The sequence below is a fragment of the Xenopus laevis genome, chromosome 8L, assembly GCF_017654675.1.
Source record: "Xenopus laevis strain J_2021 chromosome 8L, Xenopus_laevis_v10.1, whole genome shotgun sequence".
NCBI classification, from domain to species: Eukaryota; Metazoa; Chordata; class Amphibia; order Anura; family Pipidae; genus Xenopus; species Xenopus laevis.
In genome coordinates this window covers 48,810,383-48,831,884 of record NC_054385.1, presented here as the reverse complement: position 1 = coordinate 48,831,884, position 21,502 = coordinate 48,810,383, and the positions used below count along the sequence as shown (strand labels likewise).

The 21,502-nt window shown below is 42.1% G+C and overlaps 1 protein-coding gene across 2 annotated transcripts in view; it reads right to left on the bottom strand.

Annotated features, from left to right (window-relative positions):
• The window catches only part of aff2.L (AF4/FMR2 family member 2 L homeolog), a 352,995-nt gene that overhangs the window by 311,213 nt on the left and 20,280 nt on the right, over positions 1 to 21,502 (bottom strand). Inside the window, exon 1 of one of the 2 annotated variants that reach the window (XM_041572754.1) lies at positions 11,240 to 11,506. The exons of the other annotated variant lie outside the window; for it this stretch is intronic. Coding sequence (XP_041428688.1) covers positions 11,240 to 11,286 — 47 coding nt within the window. The 5' untranslated portion in view covers positions 11,287 to 11,506. Of the gene's footprint in view, positions 1 to 11,239; positions 11,507 to 21,502 lie in introns of those variants that run through there. 2 annotated transcript variants of the gene reach the window in all.

The window sequence follows — 21,502 nt, the reverse complement described above, 5'->3', positions numbered from 1 at the left end:
AGTGCATGCCACCTTTTAAGTACCACTAACTGTGCTGTCTTCCTGGTATCGCCCGAGACCAGGGATCTGAGCATAAAAATACTTAATTGTGTGTTTTTTTTAAGCACTAATGTCTGAAACCAGAAGAACAGTAGTCAGAGTGTTTAGTTGTCTATGAAGCATGGATGGGGTTGGGTGGTGGCAACAACTTAGAAACTCCCACCTGGATAGTGTTGCTCCTTCTTGAGGAGGGGCCCCTGAGGTTGGGTGCCAGTAGGGACATACATTCTTTTACACAGTGTGGGACTGGGGTGTGTGAGACCCACCAGGGCTGCTACACTAGGGGCCGTCACACCTCCTCCGGGGCCTCTGCGGTCCACCTGCCTGTCCCTCCACCCCATGTGCCCCTTTATCATGGGCGTAACTACAGAGAAAGCAGACCCTGTGGCTGCAGGGGGGCCTAGGAGGTATAGGGGGCCCATGAGGCCGAAATAATGCTAAATTTCAACATCAATTTGTAAAACAGGACAAACTCTGGATATGTTGGTGGCCCTAAAATTAACTAGGCCCACTAATATCTAGGTACACCACTGCCCTTTATGCTTACTTGTGGCATGATCAGGGTAAGGGGGCAGTAAGGAGTGATGGCTGAGGGAAGCGGGGAGTGACGAGGCGGGATCAGGTCTGTGTCAGGGGGCTCATGAGGAATGTATTCCCAATATCCCGCCAGCCAAGTTGAACCTTGCACACAGATCCAAAGTCTTGTAAACTGAAAACAATTTACCTAATGTAACAGAGTATTTCACCTGCCCTAATTGGCTGATTCCAGTGCCAACAAAAAGCATGTTGGGTTGATTGCTGTTGAGTGAATGTTATCCTGAGGTAGGCACATTTTTTTGCCCAATACAATTTTGGAGCAAAATTTACTGTTTCACCATGCAGTCTGTTTAGGTGATCAAACACAGTGCGGCAAATTAACTAAGAGGCGAAAATCCGCCATCGCTTTGTCAATCGTAAATTTGCTAGGAGAAAGCAAATTTTAGCTAGCGTTAGTTACCTCGCCCCCTTTGGTAAATTTCCCCCAGTCTGTTGTGCCCCAAAAAAATAAACACAAATATGTTTAGTATCTGCTCTCATCAATCAATGGAATTGGAGTGCTCCCCAGCCCTTGACCCATCTATCTAAAGAGCTGTCATAGGAGTCTTTGTTATCTATGAAGTACAGTTGAGAACAAGGTAGTGTATATGCTATTGCTATTAACTAATGCATTTTGGATGAAATTGTCCAAAAGTTCACTCATTACTACTAAGAAAACCTTTTTATATCTCTCTCAAAAGCAACAATAATGAAATGAGATTCATTAAGCAGTCACTACAAATTATTGGATTTCCTATAACAACAATTCCTCTTTAATCCTGCCAAAAAAGAGTAATTTCGTTATTACCGTTTGCAGGCTGGTAACCAGAAAAATATGAGTTTGTATGCCTTGTGCATGTCACCATAAGCTTGCATGTATCCCTGCATCTCTGCTTTGGCTTCTGCAGTGTAGAAAAGCAATGCCAGTTACAGTCATAATATCATTCTTAAAGGTATACTGTCTTGGGAAAACATGTTTTTTTCAAAACGCATCAGTTAATAGTGCTGCTCCAGCAGAATTCAGCACTGAAATCCATTTTTCAAAAGAGCAAACAGATTTTGTTATATTCAATTTTGAAATCTGACATGGGGCTAGACATATTGTCAGTTTCCCAGCTGTCCCCAGCCTTTTCAGGTTGAAAAGATTTTTGTGGTTTTTATGTGTTATTACAGTTTAGCTAATGAAGGTGAATTGCCCTTTAACTGTGAGTCTCCCAAGAGACTTGCTTATCTTAGAATCGGGACTGTCCCGTGAAAAATGACACAAATGTTTTGGCGAAGTGAAACCGCACAGATTCGCCTATATATATATATATATATATATATATAGGCGAATCTGTGCGGTTTCACTTCGCCAAAACATTTGTGAAACGCGTTGAAGTCAATTGGCGACAAAACAAGACATGCATCCATTTTAACATGAGCGTTAATTTTTATATGCACAACTATTTGGTCCAAATGCATTAAAGTCAATGGGCGTCCGAATAATTTTGACGTGCATCAATTTTTATGTGTAGACAATTTTGACGTGGCGGATTTTTCTGCCAAATTTATTCGCCCCTTAACTGGTTACAGCTTTAAAGGAGATCCAAACATAAAATCTGTCCACCTAGTTGCGGCCAACTACAACCAGTGATAAGTCACAGTGGGCCCAACATTTTATCAACCAGTGAGCCCCAGCATTTTATGACACACTAACGCCAGCATTTCACAATACAGTTGCATGACAAAGTGGCCCCAGCATTTCACAACAATGTTGAACAATTGTTTTTAATGACACACTGACCCAAGCATTTCATGGCAGCAAAAGTAGACCCAGTAATAGACCTCATATGTAAACCAGCAATTTATGACACCGTAGCGAGTGAGCAAAGTTTCACACTGTAGCCCCAGTTGTTCATAACACAGAAACCCTTAACAGTTCATAAAAGTGGGCAGTATACAGGCAATTTAACAATCTGGCTTGCGGGTCACAAGCACACCGGGACAACAACACTTACATGACATCACAAGCACTAGATGTCTTTGTGTCTGCATTTTCAACATGTCATAAGAAGAGGACTCCGTTCATTTCTTGTCCATGGAGAATAACTTTGCTGATGCAAGCAACATGGCTACAATGGCAATATGCTTTGTGGAGACCATAAACGATGTCCTTATAATTTACCGACTATTCAACGGAAAATAAAGGGATGATTCACTTTACCAATAAAAATATATTTTTATAATGTATGTCTGATAATATCATAAAAGATCTTCCTTAGTTTGTGCTGCGCAGGCCAATTAGACACTGATTGTATTTAGGGCTTGTCAATACATATGCATCAACAAAATAAGATTGCCGATCTATTATTATTCTTGTTATTATTATTATTAATAACATGTATTTATAGTGCCAAAATACTATGCAGCAGTGTACAATAGAAGCTGGCCATTACAGGGGGTAAAGAGGACCCTGCTTACAATCTAACGAACACAACCTTACATTTTTAAATGCTATATATTTTAGTTTCCTTAAATAAAATTGTTAGTTTTCCTTAAATAAATACATTTATATCCATATTATATTTAATACATTGTATTAGTTAAACAGCATATACCATCTCTCTCTCTCTCTCTGTCATATCTTTCTAAAACAATAAAACAATTATTCACACTAGAACTTCTAAAATTCCCACAGTACATTTTACACCAGGCTGTCAAATTTGCACATGCTGGTGGCCAAGGCCCAACTGGAAATATGTAATTCAATAGAAGAAAGGTTTCATACAGGATTCAGGTCTTCTAAAAGCTCTAAGCACAGTTTTTTCTGGTCCTCCTATGCGTTCCACTATTTGTTTTATACTTCCTTGCCTAATAACTAGGTTATAATTAGTGATGGGTGAATTTGTCCCGTTTCGCGGAAAAAATTGTGGGGAAAAAACCGCCGCTGGCGACATTTCCGATGACGGTGATGATTTGACGCACATTAAAGGGCGTGCGTGTAATTGTTGCCAGCGTCAGAATTGTTGCTGGCTTCAAAATACTCAGGTGAATTTTTGCGGCAATTTCGCAAATGTATTCGCCGGCGGCGAAACGCAGAAACTCCCCGCAAATTCGCACCTGCCGAATAAATTCACCCATCACTAGTTATAATGGTCACCCTACTATAGTGTTTTAAGCGTATCCAAAACAGAAAATATCCCAGCGATCATCTAGCCCCATTGTTTGGGATATTCAGCTCTGATTGGTTGCCCATCATATTAAAAAAAAGAAAACAGCTAGTAACCTGACAGGGAAAACTAGGTAAAATAAAACTGGAATGTGATGCCTTTGTAGCTGCAATTCCATTTTACTGTGGAACTATAGGCTCAGCTGGTTACTCTGTAGCAGAGACTCACTAACAAGAAACAGCAACTAATCATTGAAACTTTTCCGAACAAATAAAATCCCTTTGCACGCTTCTACTATGATTTGGTTGCAACTAAGTATCATTGAAGAGGGGCTGTCTGACATCTGTTCCAGTAAGTTCATTCACAGAAAAAAAGCCAAAAAGACCATAATATAAAATGAATGTAACAGTGCCTCTTGTAAGCAATTTTATTTTTTACATTCATTTTCTACTTTAATAGATTTGTAGTTATTAGCAGTTTTAGACTGCAATGATGTGGCGTTACAATATTAACTATGCAGAGTTTGACTGACATTTTTCTTGGCAGAAATCTTCCAATCAAAATATTTGGTAGTAGGAAAAAAAACAGACTTTATAGAACTATTGTATTTATATAAACACGGCTGTTTGACCTATGGTCCTGGCTGTTGTTTAATTGCAACTCCCAGCACCCATTGACAACAACAGGTTTTGCCTGTACTGATTTTGCCATTCTTGAGTCATCTTTCATTGGCTATGTCCTACTCCTTTCCTACCTGCACTTGCTGCCCTAAGGTGCTGCACTATGTATATTTAGCCCTGGGACTTATTCAGTGTGCTGCAGTCAGCACTTTCATAATTTACATTAATTTTCTATTTTTAATGGCTTCTAAGAAACTAGCAGTTTAGCCTGTAATACCTGCTTTCACTATGAGTCAGAATGTGAGTATCCCTAACCGACTAGGTGCCACCTTCATGGTTAGTTAACCTTGGGCTTTCTGACACTGAAAACAGTTGAGCTGATAGCCTGGTATTACCAGCATAAAACTGCTAGTATCTCAGAAACCACTAAAACGACAACATTAATTTATAGTACTAAACTGCTCAGAAGAGGACTTTATTGTTTAAGGGCAAACAATTGGTCCAGACTCTGCTTTCTTTGTAAACTGACCAAGACTAGAACTAGCTGTAGATAGCCAAGGGAGCAAACATTTTGGGAAAAGTGTTGGCAGAAATTTCACAAAACATATCTGTTGCTAAATGCACAGAAATACACTGTCTGAGCTGCTATTTATAAAACAATCTCCTTGACTCTCTTCACCCTTCCTACATCTGCAATGAATGGTCAGGGGTGGAACAGCAGATGAAGATCTGAGATGAAGGAAACTCCATTGTGACCGATACTTTAGATCAGAACCAATTGAAGTGGCCCGGTTCACTGCACCTCGGTAGGGATGTAGCGAACCGCCGAGTATGTGTTCGCGAACGCCGTTCGCGAACACCGGCAAAAAATGCGAACAGTTCGCGAACTTCGAACATCCGAAAATCGTTCGATTCGAACGATCGAAGGATTTTTAATCGTTCGATCGAACGATTTTCGTTCGAATCGAACGAAAATCGTTCGATTTTAGCAATCGAATGGTCGAATGGTCGAACGATTTTGACGCAAACGCCTATTGGCGAACGTCGCGCGACGTTCGCGAACTTGCGGCGGACGCGAACAGCCGATGTTCGCGCGACAAGTTCGCCGCAGAACAGTTCGCTACATCCCTACACCTCGGGCTGCTAAGCAGGTCTGGACTGGGAGTCAAAATAGCTCCTGGCATTCCAAATACACAGAGGCTCAAATAGTCCTCCACCAGCCCACTAAATAGTGACTGTCTATGGGACCTTACAGTAGCCCCTTTGGCATTTGCTATAATTCTACAAGCTGCTAAGGTACAAGCACATATAACAATGGTAAAAGTACTGTTGTGTGGCAGGAGCAGTGAAATGAAGTGAACCCTGCAATGTCACTGCTGTTCGGTTCAAGGTGGTTGGCTGCATGAACAGCCAATCCCAGGAAACTGTTTAAAGTCGGCAACACGCATTGCCAAAAATAAGAGACAATTTACATGTAGTGATCACAAGCATGCATCTCAGCTGCCATTCACTTGGCTGCAATAACTGGCAGTGGCCCATAATAAACTAACTGTAGCCATGCATACAAACTGCAAGACAAGACTACCCAGACTCCACTGTATCTTCTCTGCAGCTAGATACAGTAATACGGAGGAATTAAACATCTGAATTGTTTATGCATTTTCACACTTCGCTGCAGAAAGCCTCATTTGAAGTGGCCTTGCTGATAATAATAATGATAATTACTGATGGGCGAATAAATTCGCCTGGTACGAATTCGAGGCGAATTCCAGGGTTTCGCCAGTTTCCAATTTTCACGATTTTTCCGTGAAAAGGTTCGAATTTCTCAATTTTTCCGTGAAAAGGTTCGAATTGCTTGATTTTATAGTGAAAACATTCAAATTGATAGATTTTATAGTGAAAACGTTTCATTTTCACTATTATTTCGTGAAAACATTCAAATTTCACGTTCAATTTCACGATTTTTCGCAAATTTTTCGCCATTTCTCAAATTTTGCGGGAAATTCGCAAATTATCAAACCGAAACGGGAGAGATTCGCCCATCATTAATAATAATAATAATAATAATAATAATAATAATAATAATGTAACATGCATTGGAAAATGTATATATACAGGTATGGGACCCGTTATCCAGAATGCTCGAGACCTGGGGTTTTCCGGGTAACAGATCTTTTCATAATTTGGATCTTCATACCTTAAGTCTACTAAAAAATCATGTTTAACATGAATAAACCCAATAGGCTGGTTTTGCTTCCAAATAAGAATTAATTTCTTCGTTTGGATCAAGTACAAGCTACTGTTTTATTATTACACAGAAAAAAAAAAAGAAAGTAGTGTTAGATTGTGCTTACGGACAGGCAAGTGAAGGACTGTATGGCATGCAGCTGAAACAGTTTACCTTTTGTCTCCAGGTTGGGGAAATATGTTAAAAGAGCATGCTGATGTGGTATGCAATGAGCCTGTGCACATATACAGGAGAGAAACCTGGCCTGCAGATGGCTTTCTCTCGGGTTTTGACAGCCACACGGAGACCTTTGAACTTGCTATTTATATAACAGTTTACAGAGTTTATGTTTCTTCCTGCATAACTGGCAGTTTGCTGCTTTAGCTGTAATTAGGCCACTTGCAACACATGATATACAAGTAAAACAAATTGATTTGGTGGGTTTTTTTCTGGCGCTGAGATGTAGCACTGGAGATGAATTTAGTATATGAAATTGGCATCACATCCGACTATGGCAATGCCCCTTGTTTCGTATGAATGTCTGCTTTTGATAGAAACCCCATTACCGGGGATGGTTTATAATGAACGCTGTACAATACTGTATGCGCATTGCACAGGCTTCCACGGCCTCATATCAAGCTAGAACATGATGCTCTTGTACATTTTATAATAGTCTCTGAGCAACATTACTTTTCTGTAATTGTGGAAATCACTGCTTCCTTTTATTTCAGGCCAGAAAAATCCCCTCATTTACCATGAGTCGAATTTAAACACTAACCGCCTAAAGATAAAGGTACCAAAGCACAAGTTTCATAAACCACTTAGAATCAGTACAACAGCAGCTTAGAGTCAGATCCAAGGAAACTTTTTCAGTAAGATCTTTACTGAAGTTTTACACACACACACAGCTTCCCCAACGTGTTTCTTGCCAGAGATCTTCCAAACAAAGCTCCATACTCATTTTAAAGAAAAAGCCAATATTTCAAACAAGGGCTATTTTTAGTAGTGGAAAAAAAACAGACTTTAAGGGACTATTGCTATAAACAGGAGTGTCTTAAGCTGTTGTTAAACTACAACTCCCTGCACTCCTTGACAACTACAACTCCCTGCACTACTTGACAACCTTAAAGAAACTGTGTACCTTTAAATTAGCTTTTAGTATGATGCAGAGAGTTAAATACTGCAATTGGTTTTGATTTTTTATTATTTTGAGTTTTTGAGTTATGTAGCTTTTATTGAGCAGCTCCTCCATTTGCAATTTCAGCAATCTAGTTGCTAGGGTCCAAAGCAACCATGATCCTAGTTGCCAGGGTCCTAGCAACCGTGATTTGAAGAGGAGATCAGCATTTGAATAGGAGAGGGCCTGAATAGAAAGATGAGTAATAAAAAGTATCAATAACAATAAATGTGTAGCCTTGCAGAGTATTTGCTTTTAGACGGGGTCAGCGACCCCCATTTGAAAGCTGTAAAGGGTCATCAGAAAAAGGCAAATAATTCAAAAATTATAAAAATAAATAAGGAAGACCAATTGCAAAGTTGCTTAGAACTAGGGATGCACCGAATCCAGGATCCGGTTCAGGATTCAGCCAGGATTCGGCCTTTTTCAGCAGGATTCAGTTTCAGCCGAATCCTTCTGCCTGGCCGAACTGAATCCGAAACCTAATTTGCATATGCAAATTAGGGACGGGGAGGGAAATTTCATGACTTATTGTCACAAAACAAGGAAGTAAACAATGTTTTCCCCTTCCCACCCCTAATTTGCATATGCAAAAATAATCCACTATTTTGGATTCGGCCGAAACCCTGAATCCTTCGCGAAAGATTTGGCCGAATACCGAACCGAATCCAAATCCTAATTTGCATATGCAAATTAGGATTTGGTTCAGTATTCGGCCGAATCTTTCGCGAAGGATTCGGGGGTTCGACCGAATCCAAAATAGTGGGTTCGGTGCATCCCTACTTAGAACTGGCCATTCTATAACATACTAAAAGTTAACTTAAAGGTGAACAACAACAGCATGGGGATATTATAGCCAAGGACAACTATATTCTCAGGAAGTTAAGAAGAAAAGGTTGTTTGGGATCACAAGACTTAGATGCAGGAAGGAATATGTAACATGTCCTGCTTTCCTTCTCGTCATTATTTTGTGCATGCCTCAAGCATAGTCTATTCTATAAACAATTCCATTTCTTCTTAAATCCACACGGCACTAGGAAAGATCTACATGACTGTGGCACGCACACAGTTAAATCCGGTCTGCCTACGTAGTGGGGGTAACTAGTAAATAATGCCTAGAAATATAAAAACAGTTTAATGACGCTCTCAGCCAGCCGCGTCCATCGTTTACACCCCCTCAGAAGGCAACGTTTTATCACAGAAGCAGTATAAGGACAATTGTTATCAAATATGTGTAAAATGCAAAACACCACAGTCAGTTAAACCTTCCCCAGTGCAAAAGAAAGGATAGGCTACCACATTAAAATAAACTGTAGGAAAATGATCTTAAATAAATATATTCCTGGCATGCCTTCCATACACTGTTATGTTTGACACATTCTTTCTATGTAAAAAAAAAAAAAAAAAAGCCTCTCTACAATCAAATCCTGATTATAGGTGGAAAGAAAACCTGGGGATTTTTTTTCCATATAAATACATATTAAAGCCATATACATTTTTCCTGCATAGGGGCCAATATTTGTATCCAACCCATTACTACCAACCCCGGGGCAGGTCAGCCGACCCGAAACCCAATACTATGATTTTTTGACATAAATAAGATAAACCAGTTTCGAGATCCTGCGATCAACATATCCTGCATGTATGTATCTAATTGTACAGCTCAATTAACAGGGGGAGCATTATACCTTAGACGTAGAATTTTCAAAGCAAACACAGAGGTGTCACGGATAGTGATGGGCGAGTAAATTCAGCAGGTGCGGATTTGCAGCCGGCGAATAAATTAGTTAAACTGCTGTGAAAATTCGCCGGCGAAGTCAAAAATTATGGACGCGCATCGGAAAAGTCGATTGCGTCAAAACCGTGGTCGCGTCAACATTCTTTGGCACTCATCGACTTTAACGCCAGTGTCAAAATTCACACGAGCGTCAGAGTTGACGCGGGAATCAAAATTCGCGTTTTGCAAATTTTTCATTGCTTCGAGGGGGAAATCGATATTTTTCAGCAAAGCCAAACGGGACAAATTCGCCCGTCACTAGTCACTGATGCAAATAATACATCTAACAAAGACAGTAATAATAATAATAATAATAATAATAAAGGCAGGACAGTGCAGTGTACTCCATAGCAAACTGCTACAGTGCAAGCCATACCCTATGCACACAGATGTTAACTTTTCCAAAATAAACTTTTCAGCAGCAAATGCAACCAGCAATATTTCTTGTTAAATTCCATAAGAGAATGTTTACATCCCTTAACATGTAAGCCAGGGCAGTCATCCGGGAGCATGGAGGATTCAGTGGCCATCGGCACCACTATTGTGTGGCTCCAAGTGGCCAACCAGATAAGGGCCCATGAGGACCAAATAGGTTTCTGATGGCTAGTTTGTTTAAAACAATGCATCCCAACCCACAATCACCTACACGCTACGTTATAATGATTATTGAGGTTCCTTGGCTATATTAAGGAAACAGGACAAGTGACTGCTGGTATCATATGGATAAGGGAACATAATCTGCCTGATCATGGAAGCTAGAAATAGAAAGCTACTAATAAAAGTCAGCAGTTCAGTTTAGTGAACTTGCTGGCTGGAAGCCTCAGGCTTTTAGACAAGGGATCTGAAGTGAAATCCTATTGGGCATCATCAGCTTCCTGCCCTAAACTACAACTCCCAGGACCCTTTACCAGCTTGCAGTTCACAAAACTGCAGATGCATTGAATCTTAAAGCACTGAAATAACTTAGAAAGGAATGATGACGTTGCTGAGAATGATGATGTCACGCGGAGGGCTGTAGCTGTCAATGGAGGCTGGGAGTTGTAGTAGAGAAAGAGCAGGAGGAGGAGGAGCACACACCCCGGCATGTAAATACATAACTATACCCGTATATAGTGTTATAAGCATTTGCCAAGGTGTATCAGCATCAGAAGTCAGAGAAAGAGTAGCAGGTGACAGTATAAAGCAACACGGTGTATAAACTAACCCTCCAGTGACAATGGGCGAACCTGTAGTTGAGCAGCAGCGGCGACAGCGGCATTGCGCTTGGCATCTCCCAGTTCATTGCAAAGGCATCTGTATGTCTCTATTGTAACTTAGCCCGTCTATTGAATGGAGCAGCGGCAATTGAAGGCAATAGGCTAAATGGGCAGTTGAAGGCGATAGGGGAAAATGGGCAGTTGAAGGCAATAGGCTAAATGGGCAGTTGAAGGCATTAGGGGAAAATGGGCAGTTGAAGGCAATAGGGCAAATGGGCAGTTGGAGGCAATAGGGGAAAATGGGCAGTTGGAGGCAATAGGGGAAAATGGGCAGTGCAATGTCAGGGCAAGGGAGAGAAAGAGCTGGTGCCCAGCGCCAGGCAAACTCCAGTAAGTTGGCTAAAGGCAGCGCAGCGCCGGGGCACTCACGTACGGTAACAAAGGCACAAGATGTTAAACAGGGAAACGCACTTACCATTGCTGATCCAGGTCCCAGTCTCGGAAAAAGTCGAATAGATCCATAACAGAGTCAGCGCGATGTCGGCTCCTGTTGAGAGCGATCAGGCAGCCAGGGCAGCAGCAGGGCAGAAGGTGGCAGTGAGCAGAGGGCTGGCAGTTGGGCTCGCGGGGCTGATGTCAATGACAGCGTCCGCCCCGGTTGAAGCGGAGTTGTGCGCTAGGAGAATGCGAAGCCCCGGCTGCCTGGCTGCAAGAGGCAGCATCACACTGCCACAGAGACAGAGCGAGGAGCGAGACACAGCGGAGGCGGAGCCAAGGAAGCCACAAGCCACGACATGGAGCCGGCGAATGATCAAGCCTGGGATCTGGCAAGAGCTCTGCCGCTGCTGCTCCACCTCTGTCACAATCAGCGGCGGGCTCACTGGCTGACATCCTCCTGACGAATGCTTATCTGTCAGTCCCAAGTGTCAGCGCCTGCTGCTGCCATTCTCTCTCTCTGGCTAAACTCAGCGCCGCTAACTCTTCTTACACCAGAGATACCTGAACTATTGGTTCCGTTTGACCCGAAACGTGTCCCATAACTTACACTCGTCTGGCTCAAACCTAGTCATTTACTTATGAACTGGGGGCTATTTGGGCCTCAGCAAGACTTTTAAACTGGAATATTATGTCATTGTGTAATATTATATAGTGAATAAAGTAACCCCTCTTGTAAAATATAAGAATATTATAAGTTAGGAGTTTCATGACTCACCAGGATTTATTTAAAAAAGACAAGGTGTTTATTTGATCAACGTTTCGGCCCTCACCCGGGGCCTTTCTCAAGATACAAACATATAAAAGTGAAAACATTTTATGGACTCACACTGCTAACACCCACCGACCCAAACACGACCACTTTACAGGTGTGTGGAATAACCAATTAGTGAACCTCAATCCCATTGGTGTAACTTAATTTCATTACAGATGCAATCTGCAAGACAAAATATAACATATAAAGTGCTGAGTGGTTATATCATGTACTTATATAAAAAAAATACTAAGAATGTTTAAAATCACATAAAAATATTACATTAAATATTAAAACACTATATTAGGGACCAAAATGGACTGATTGCAAAACGCTCCTAGTGCAAAGTCTCCACAGTATATAGAATGAACCTGAACATATTATCTTTTATCTAAAAAAGGGGAAAAGGAACAATATTAATTTAAACCGCGGGGGCTACAGTATCCAGTGTTTTAATCCAGTAAACCTCTTTTTGTAGCAATAACCGCTCCCAATCACCACCCCTATTAGGTTCAGTTACCAAATCTTATACCCATAATCAGGGCCGCCATCGGGGGGGGGGGGGGACAAGTGTCCCGGGCCCAAGCCTGAAGGGGGGCATTTTTGCTGCATTTTTGAAAGAGCCGGGCCCCCCTTACAAGCGCCCGAGCCGTGCGGCCATTTCGCAGGTTACCGAATGCGGAGGTGCTGAAAAGCCGAACAGCCGAAGTCCCGAAGCGGCGAAAAGACCCGAAGTAACGAAAACAGCCGAAATTAAAGTCATGAAGCGGCAAAAAGACCCGAAGTCCCGAAAGGAGGCAAAGTTGAAGTCCTGAAGCCTCGAGTTCAATTCTACTGAACAACAGTTTGTGGTTTTGTTTTTTTTTAATCCCCTGGCCACCAATGTATTATTTTAATATTCTATAGGCCACTTCCACCAATTTTTTTTTTAAAAATTTTGGGGCCCCAATTTTTTTTGTAACTTGTTAAAAAAAAGGTAAAATTTTTTTTTACATTTGTTTTTGGGGGCCCCAATTTTTTTTGTAACTTGTAAGGGGGGCCCTGGCACCAATTTTTTTGTGGCCCCAATTTTTCTTGGGGCCCCAATTTTTGTAACTTGTAAGGGGGGTCCTTGCACCATTTAAAAAAAAAAATGTAAAAAAATCTTTTACATTTTTTTTGGGGCCCCGATTTTTTTTGTAACTTGTAAGGGGGGCCCTGGCACCAATTTTTTTTTGGGGGCCCCAATTTTTTTTGTAACTTGTAAGTTACAACAACAATCCCCTGGCCACCAATGTATTATTTTAATATTCTATAGGCCCCTTCCACCAATTTTTTTTTTTTTTTAAAAAAATTTTGGGGCCCCAATTTTTTTTGTAACTTGTAAGGGGGGCCCTGGCACCAATTTTTTTTTGGGGGCCCCAATTTTTTTTGTAACTTGTAAGTTACAACAACAATCCCCTGGCCACCAATGTATTATTTTAATATTCTATAGGCCCCTTCCACCAATTTTTTTTTTTTTTTAAATTTTGGGGCCCCAATTTTTTTGTAACTTGTAAGGGGGGCCCTGGCACCAATTTTTTTTGGGGGCCCCAATTTTCTTTGTAACTTGTAAGTTACAAAAACAATCCCCTGGCCACCAATGTATTATTTTAATATTCTATAGGCCCCTTCCACCAATTTTTTTTTTTTTTTTAAAAATTTTGGGGCCCCAATTTTTTTTGTAACTTGTAAGGGGGCCCTGGCACCAATTTTTTTTGGGGCCCCAATTTTTTTTAACTTATAAGGGGGCCCTGACCATCAATAGCTTTTTATAACTTGTGTGTGGGGGGTGTTACTTTTTTAGCGCTGATGTCTGTGTGGTCTTTTAACTGTGATGTGGAGTGGGTGGGATATGGGGTGGGGCTTGGGCAGGAACTAGGCAGAGTAGGCACGTGCCTAGGGCGCAAAGCTGGGGGGGCGCCAGGCACGTACCTGCTCTGACGCCTACCCCATTGTCCGGTCCCGTCTCTCCCTGACTGCCACTAATATTTTTTTTGTAATAATGCGCTTCTGCGCATGTGCGCACGTACATTCGGGGATGCGCACTCAAGCGCACTTTTGCACATGCGCACCCAAGCACGCACGCAGCCGTGGCTGGGTTGGCCCGGCTCTGGGTGTGAGTGTGGGCAGGGCCCAGGGGCCCCCAAAAATGTTGTTGTACGGGGCCTCGTGATTTCTAATGGCGGCCCTGGCCATAATATATATATATTGAATAAAGTACTCTCTATTGTAAACTATAGGGATATTATAAGGTTACTGAGGAGTTCAATGACCATATAAAAGTACGAGGCCTTTTATACAGGTCATAGAACTCCTAAGTTACTTCTATTATCCTCATATTTTCCAGCAAGGGGTACTTTACTATAATACACAAGTTTTAGTGAGTCATGTGACAAAATGACATTGCTACTCACCATTTATAAGTGATGACATCACTACTCACCGTTTATAAGGATATAAGTCCAAGTAGATGCTATTGGTTACTATAACGAAAGCACATTTTTAACCAGTTACTACACTGTTACAGTAGCTTCAGGACTTCTGATACTGTATATGTGTTATAAAGCCAGCTGAGCTCTTATTGGTTGTTATAGGTTTAGACCTGATATACCATATCTGACATTCAGTAACATCCAGAAGAAAACATCTGATTGGCTGCTGTGTTTCTAGACCCTGCTTACCAAACCGTGCAGAAAAATAGAAATGAGTTTGTGTTCCCACAAACTAATAATAAATGTGAACATAAGGCTAATTTTTAAACACTGGGCAAATTTGCACATGGGCAGTAACCTGTAGCAGCCAGGGCCGGAACTAGGGGTAGGCAGAGTAGGCACGTACCTAGGGCACAAAGCTGGAGGGGCGCCATGTACCTACTTTGCCTCCTAGTCTGGTCCCCTCTCCTGATTGGGTGATCTTGCACGCCTATAAACGCATGTGTGTGTGTGTGTATTCGCATCAGAGTCTATTGGTACATGCAATCGTGTTTGTGTGTCTATTGGTATTCGCGCTTGCACACACGCCCAGTCAGCGCAGTAACCGGCCAGGTTGCCTAGGAGGTCAGGCCGGTCACTGGTAGCGACCAATCAACAAATGGCTTTTTTCATCCAGTTGCAGGTTGAACAATTTGATTGGTTGCTATGGGTTACTGCCCAGTGCAAATTCTCCCATTGTTTTTAAATGAGCCCTTTAGCAAATTATATGCAGAATTATCCAAACCATAGCCTCTTTATCTATCTTTGCCAGTGTGGAACTTAAAGGGGTGGTTCACCTTCAAGTTAACTTTTACGTTTTTATGTTCTAGAATGGCCAGTTGTAAGCAACTGGTCTTCATTATGCATTTTTTTATAGATTTTTAATTGGGGTCACTGACCCCATTTGAACAACAAATGCCCTGAAAGGCTTCAAATATATTATTATTGCTATTATTATTATTTATTACTCATCTTTCTATTCAGGCTTCTCCTTTTTATACTTCAGTCTCTCATTTAAATCAGTGCATGGTTGCAAGGGTAATTTGTACCCTAGCAACCAGACAGCTGAAATTACAAACTGAAGAGCTGCTGAATCAAAAGCTAAATAACTCAAAAGTCACAAGTAATAAAAAATGAAAACCAATTGCACATTGTCTCAGAATATCGCCCTCTACACCATACTAAGGGGCAGATTTATCAAGGGTCGAATTTCGAATCTGAAAAACGTGGAAATTCAAATTCAAAAAGACCAACCGAAATTAAATCAAAGTTTTTTCTTGGCCGAATAGGTCCGTTTTCGATCGAATTTGAATCATACAAATTGAAGTGCACAACCCCTGTCAGTATCAGTGTATGCTGTTGGCCTCATATACTGTACATACTTGCTATATAAAAACATTGCTATAGAGTTAGGATATTATTGTGCTATTATAAAAGAAAGTCTGATACAGGTCTAGTAATCAGTGTCGGACTGGGCCGGCGGGACACTGGGAAAAAACCCAGTGGGCCCCAGCCGACCCAGTCCCCCTCCCCCAATCTTTGGACCCCACAACCCTGATCTCCCAGCCCCCAGAAATAAAATAATTTTCAGCTCTGGTAGCGCATGCGCACCGTAGTTTGCGTAGTGTGCGCACACACGCAGCGCGTCGGCGTGCACTCCAATGTTCGTGCATGCACGTGGGGGGCCCTGGAGGTTAGTAACCCGGTGGGCCCCCCAGCGCCAGTCCGACCCTGCTAGTAATGCATAACAGCCAATCACCAGGTAGGTTTTTATTGGTTCCAAGAGTGACTTTTTTTTTTTTTACATTACTCAAATGTACTCCTCAGGAACTTCGTTTGGGAGTAGAGTAAACTCAAGCCTTAGGGTAGGATTACATGAAAGATTTTGGCGCGATCCGACGCGCTGCGACAAAACGCCTGTGACAAGATGCATGCGACAGAAATAAGGTAAGAGATAGAATTGTCGCAGCGTTGATCTGACGCGACTGTCGGATGCAGACACATCGCGCCAAAATCATTTGTATAGTCCTACCCTAAGGGGCATTAGTCTCAATACCCATATACTTATGTAAATTATTATGTATGTTGTTCTTTTCCCCCCTTTGCCTGTATTATTGCTTTATGGGTTAGTTACAAACACACCGGCATCAACTGGTTTTTCTTATTTCATAAATGCAAAGGCTAGCCCCGGCTAAATGAAGCCTTTCCCTAGGGGCACTTTTAGAAATGTAAGATCTCAGGCTGCTGCCAAGGAAGGGTTCAGCCTGGAGAATGACGACGTCTGTGTGCGTTTTGACACTTTCACCTGTTCCTGGGAAGTAACGTTGACCTTGAACAATTTAATGGTTCTGTTTGTAGCAACATATATTACTCCATCGCTTGGTGTTAGGGGGCAATGTCATTGCAATCAATTTGTTTCTGCAACATGCCTTGGTTCAGAGGCTCACCAGTGACTTACAGTCAGAGCCAGCAGAATTTGCTTGTATATTTAATTGTAAAGATAAATCTAATTCACTTAAAGACCCGACAAATTGATTTTTTTCGCTGTAGCCCTTACAACACAGAGAGATGTACACGTGGCATCAATGCCATTGACTTCTATGTAACTTGATGAACTCCGATGACTGAAGCTGGCAGCTAGTTTTATGGCACGAAAGCAAACGGCAGTTGTTAATATCCTCCTCTTGGCACAAGGGAAATGATATTGCCATGGCTGCTTCTTTCTCTGTTCTCAGTTTACAGTGCACATGTTAATTGTAGTACACCAAAGCACCGGGACTGTGATAGGATGACAGCTTGCAAATAGTAATATTATAAATATTATTATTGTTGCTGTTGGTAATATTATTATTTTGTGGTTGTTTATTTCATGCGAGATACGGCTCAGGAGGCTTTGGAGGTCAGGGGTCCGCAGCTAAAGTGCGTGGCACACAATGCAACAGATGCGAGTGGAAAAGGAGACAATGTACTTATCACTATGGGGATATAGAACAGGGTGAGACTGAAAAGACTGCTGTTAGCTAACAAAGCAGAAGCCTCCAGCAACTAGGTTAACATCAACTGGTTTTCTTTTCATTCACTCAGATTAGTAATCGCAATAAGTAAGTGGTTTGAAAAAGAGTCTGACTTTAGAGCTCTGAGCTCAAACTATACTAAACAAATTATACTCATTATCAACGAGAGACACCTAAGCTGTATTTTAGATATTCCTTAAAATTTTAAGTGGTATAAGGATATTTTCGCGCATGCTTATTTTTTTTTAAAGAATTTGTAGAACACAACTTTTTGTATTGGTCATTTATAAATTGAGTGTGTAATCTCTTTAGTGTTTATTATTATTATTCTCCCTAATTTTCTCTCATTTTTCCTCCTCCCTATTGGATATATATGGGCAAAGTTACTATCTTCCAAAAATTTGCCAGGGACGACTTTGCTCACTGCAGAACACTTTGCCAAGACAACACTAATTCACTAAAATCCGAAGTTGCGTCCAGGGCGCTGAACGCTGGCGAAGTTGCGCTAGTGTTACTGCGCCAAGCGAAGCTAAGTTGCACTAGTGTTTCCTAATTTGCATACGGTGGGAAGTTAAAGTTCAATGAATGTATATGTTGCAGCAAATACATTACACAAGTCCGGAAACCTTAATAAAATAAAATTGTTATATTGCCCTACACATGAGTCCACTGTTTAGTTTATGTGTCATATGTAGGGGGGGAACCAGTTACCCCAAAAAAAAATTTCGCTCTTTTGCAGCCTATCACCCTGAAAAAGGAAAAGACGCTAGCGTTTTTTGGGAACTCCTATCTACTCTATTGCACTTTACCTGGTCTGAGGTTGCAAAGGCAAGTCTGGCGTAAGATGTAACGCTCAGTAAAATACGCATCATAGTGAATTTGCATAGCTACGTCCATTCACAAGAGCGAAGTACCGCTAGAGTCTATCTCCTTCGCTAGCGAAGTTACACCAGCAACCGTTAGTAAATCGGCGAAGTACCGAAATGAAGTCACACTGGCGAATTTTCGCCTGCTTTAGTCACTTCGCCCTTAAGTAAATTTGCCCCATATAGTTTCTACATGGGGTGATTTGTGTAGCACATTTCTACTGGTCCTTTCTCTTGATACGTAATCAATGTAATATACATTCGGAATGGTTCTGCACTTTGTACTGAACTTTTCACCCATTGGTCAAGACTGTATTTTAATTGGTCGACACCTGTTTAAAAGGATTGTACCTGGGGGAGACCTACAGGCTATGAGTAAGTGCCCACACAGGCATGAAACGCGTTAGGCCTATGAATGTCCTAATAAAGCCTTTTAACTTAACGAAAACCAAATCTTTACTTGAAAATGGATATCACCTGTGGGGAATAGCTCAAAGCAGCCGGTAGGGCTCAGGTAAAACAGTTCTTACAGAGGAGACAGGAGGCTTGGGTTTGCAACAAAAGTGAAACAGGCTCCTGCCTGGGGTTTTATTGTTCAAACCAGACAACTTAAACAGGCACAATTTCCGTGCTAAACAGTCAAATAATAATGTAAACCTCACCGGTTTGCGGTGTTACAGTCCATAGGAAAGTTCCTTGCGATGGTAACAAACATTTGCCATTTGGAGTTGCAGTCAAACACACAGTTTGTTCACAAAACACTTCACAGCGTGTGTTCAGAGGTTCTCTCTGACTCCCAGTACAACACACCCCCACTCCCCGCCAGGCTCCCTTAAACAGCCCCACCTGCGGACTAATTGGGCAGCATACTGAACTATCCTTGCTCCAGGGTCCTAACCTGTCTTACCCTGGAGATTTAAAGGAGCCAATACCTCAGGCTGGGTGCTATATACCTCCCATCATATACAGGCAGCCTATTGGGACATAGCTCTTTGTCACATACCTCCCCCCTCTGTTCGAACCCGGGGTTTCGGACACCATTAGCCACCATACAGTGGACCCTTGACAAGGCATCTGCATTACCTTGCAGTTTGCCTGCTCGATGTTCCACTGTAAAATTGAAATTCTGCAAGGAAAGGAACCAACGTGTGACCCTTGCATTTCTTTCTTTTGCCTGTGACATCCAGGTTAAGGGAGAGTGGTCCGTAATGAGCACAAACTGGCGGCCCAGAAGGTAGTACCGCAAAGCTTCCAGTGCCCATTTAATTGCTAAGCACTCCCGCTCAACAATACTATAATTTTTTTCTGCAGGGGTCAACTTCCTGCTCAAGTAGACCACTGGATGCTCTTCTTCCCCAACTAACTGTGACAATACCGCACCTAATCCAACACCAGAGGCATCAGTTTGCACAACAAATTTCTCTTTGAAGTCTGGTGCGACCAACACTGGATCTTGGCATAAAACCACTTTCAAATCATGGAATGCCTCCTCTGCCTCTGGTCCCCACTTAATCATTGTGGACCCTTTCCCTTTGGTCAGGTCGGTCAAAGGAGCAGCCCTGCTTGCAAAATTTGGAATGAACCTACGATAATAGCCCACCATACCAAGAAAAGTACGAACCTGCTTTTTAGTGAGTGGCTGGGGCCAGTCTTTAATTGCCTCCACCTTGTTCACTTGAGGCTTGATAACACCTCTCCCTATAGTGTACCCCAGATAACGGGCTTCTTCCAAACCTAGGGCACATTTCTTGGGATTTGCCGTCAGGCCTGCTTCTCTAATGGAATTTAGGACGGCCTGTACTCTGGGGAGGTGACTTTGCCAATCCCTGCTAAAAATGACCACGTCATCCAAATAAGCAGAGGCAAAATGTTGATGAGGTCTAAGAATTTGGTCCATCATTCTTTGAAACGTGGCTGGGGCCCCCTGGAGGCCAAATGGCATACGAACATACTGGAAGAGCCCTTGTGGGGTAGAAAAGGCTGTTTTCTCCCTAGCTGTTTCTGACATTGGTACCTGCCAATACCCTCTAGTTAGGTCAAGAGTTGTTATGTACCTAGCAGGACCTAGTCGTTCAATCAACTCGTCAACCCTTGGCATAGGGTAAGCATCAAACTTTGAGACTTCATTTACCTTCCTGAAGTCATTGCAAAATCGTATAGACCCATCTGGTTTAGGAACAAGCACAATGGGACTATTCCACTCACTTACAGACTTCTCAATTACCCCCAAATCCAGCATCCTCTGCACTTCCTCGTCGACTGCCTGTCTACGGGCCTCTGGGATCCGATAGGGCTTAAGGCGGACCCGAACCTGAGGATCAGTAATGACATCATGTTTTATCAAATTTGTACAACCTGGTATGTCAGAAAACACCTCAGTGTTTCTTTGCAGAAACTCCCTGACTTCTTGCTTTTGTGGCTCTGACAAGGTTTCAGCTATTTTCACCTTTTGTATACCGTCCTGGGTAGGAGGAAGGGGTTGAATTATAGCCGTGAGGACTTCTCTGTCCTTCCAGGGTTTTATTAAGTTTACGTGGTAAAGCTGTTCTTTCTTCCTTTTATTTGGTTGGTAAACTTTATAGTTCACCTCACCTATTTTCTCGATTATTTCATACGGGCCCTGCCACTTAGCCAGGAACTTGCTCTCAACTGTTGGGACAAGAACCAATACTCGGTCCCAGGGTTGAAAGTTCGAACCTTAGCTGAACGGTTGTAAACGCGACTCTGGGCCTTCTGTGCTTGCTGCATGTGTTCCCTGACTATGGGCATGACTGCAGCAATTCTATCCTGCATGAGGGTAACATGTTCCACCACACTCTTATGGGGTGTTACCTCTTGCTCCCAGGTCTCTTTTGCTACATCCAAGAGACCCCTGGGATGACGACCATACAATAACTCAAAGGGCGAAAAACCTGTGGATGACTGGGGCACCTCTCTAATGGCGAACATAAGGTATGGCAGGAGACAATCCCAATCCCTCCCATCCTTATCTACCACCTTCTTTAACATGTTTTTCAGGGTTTTGTTAAAGCGCTCTACCAACCCATCAGTCTGGGGGTGATAAACAGAAGTTCTTAACTGTTTAATTTTCAAGAGCTTACATAGTTCCTTCATAAC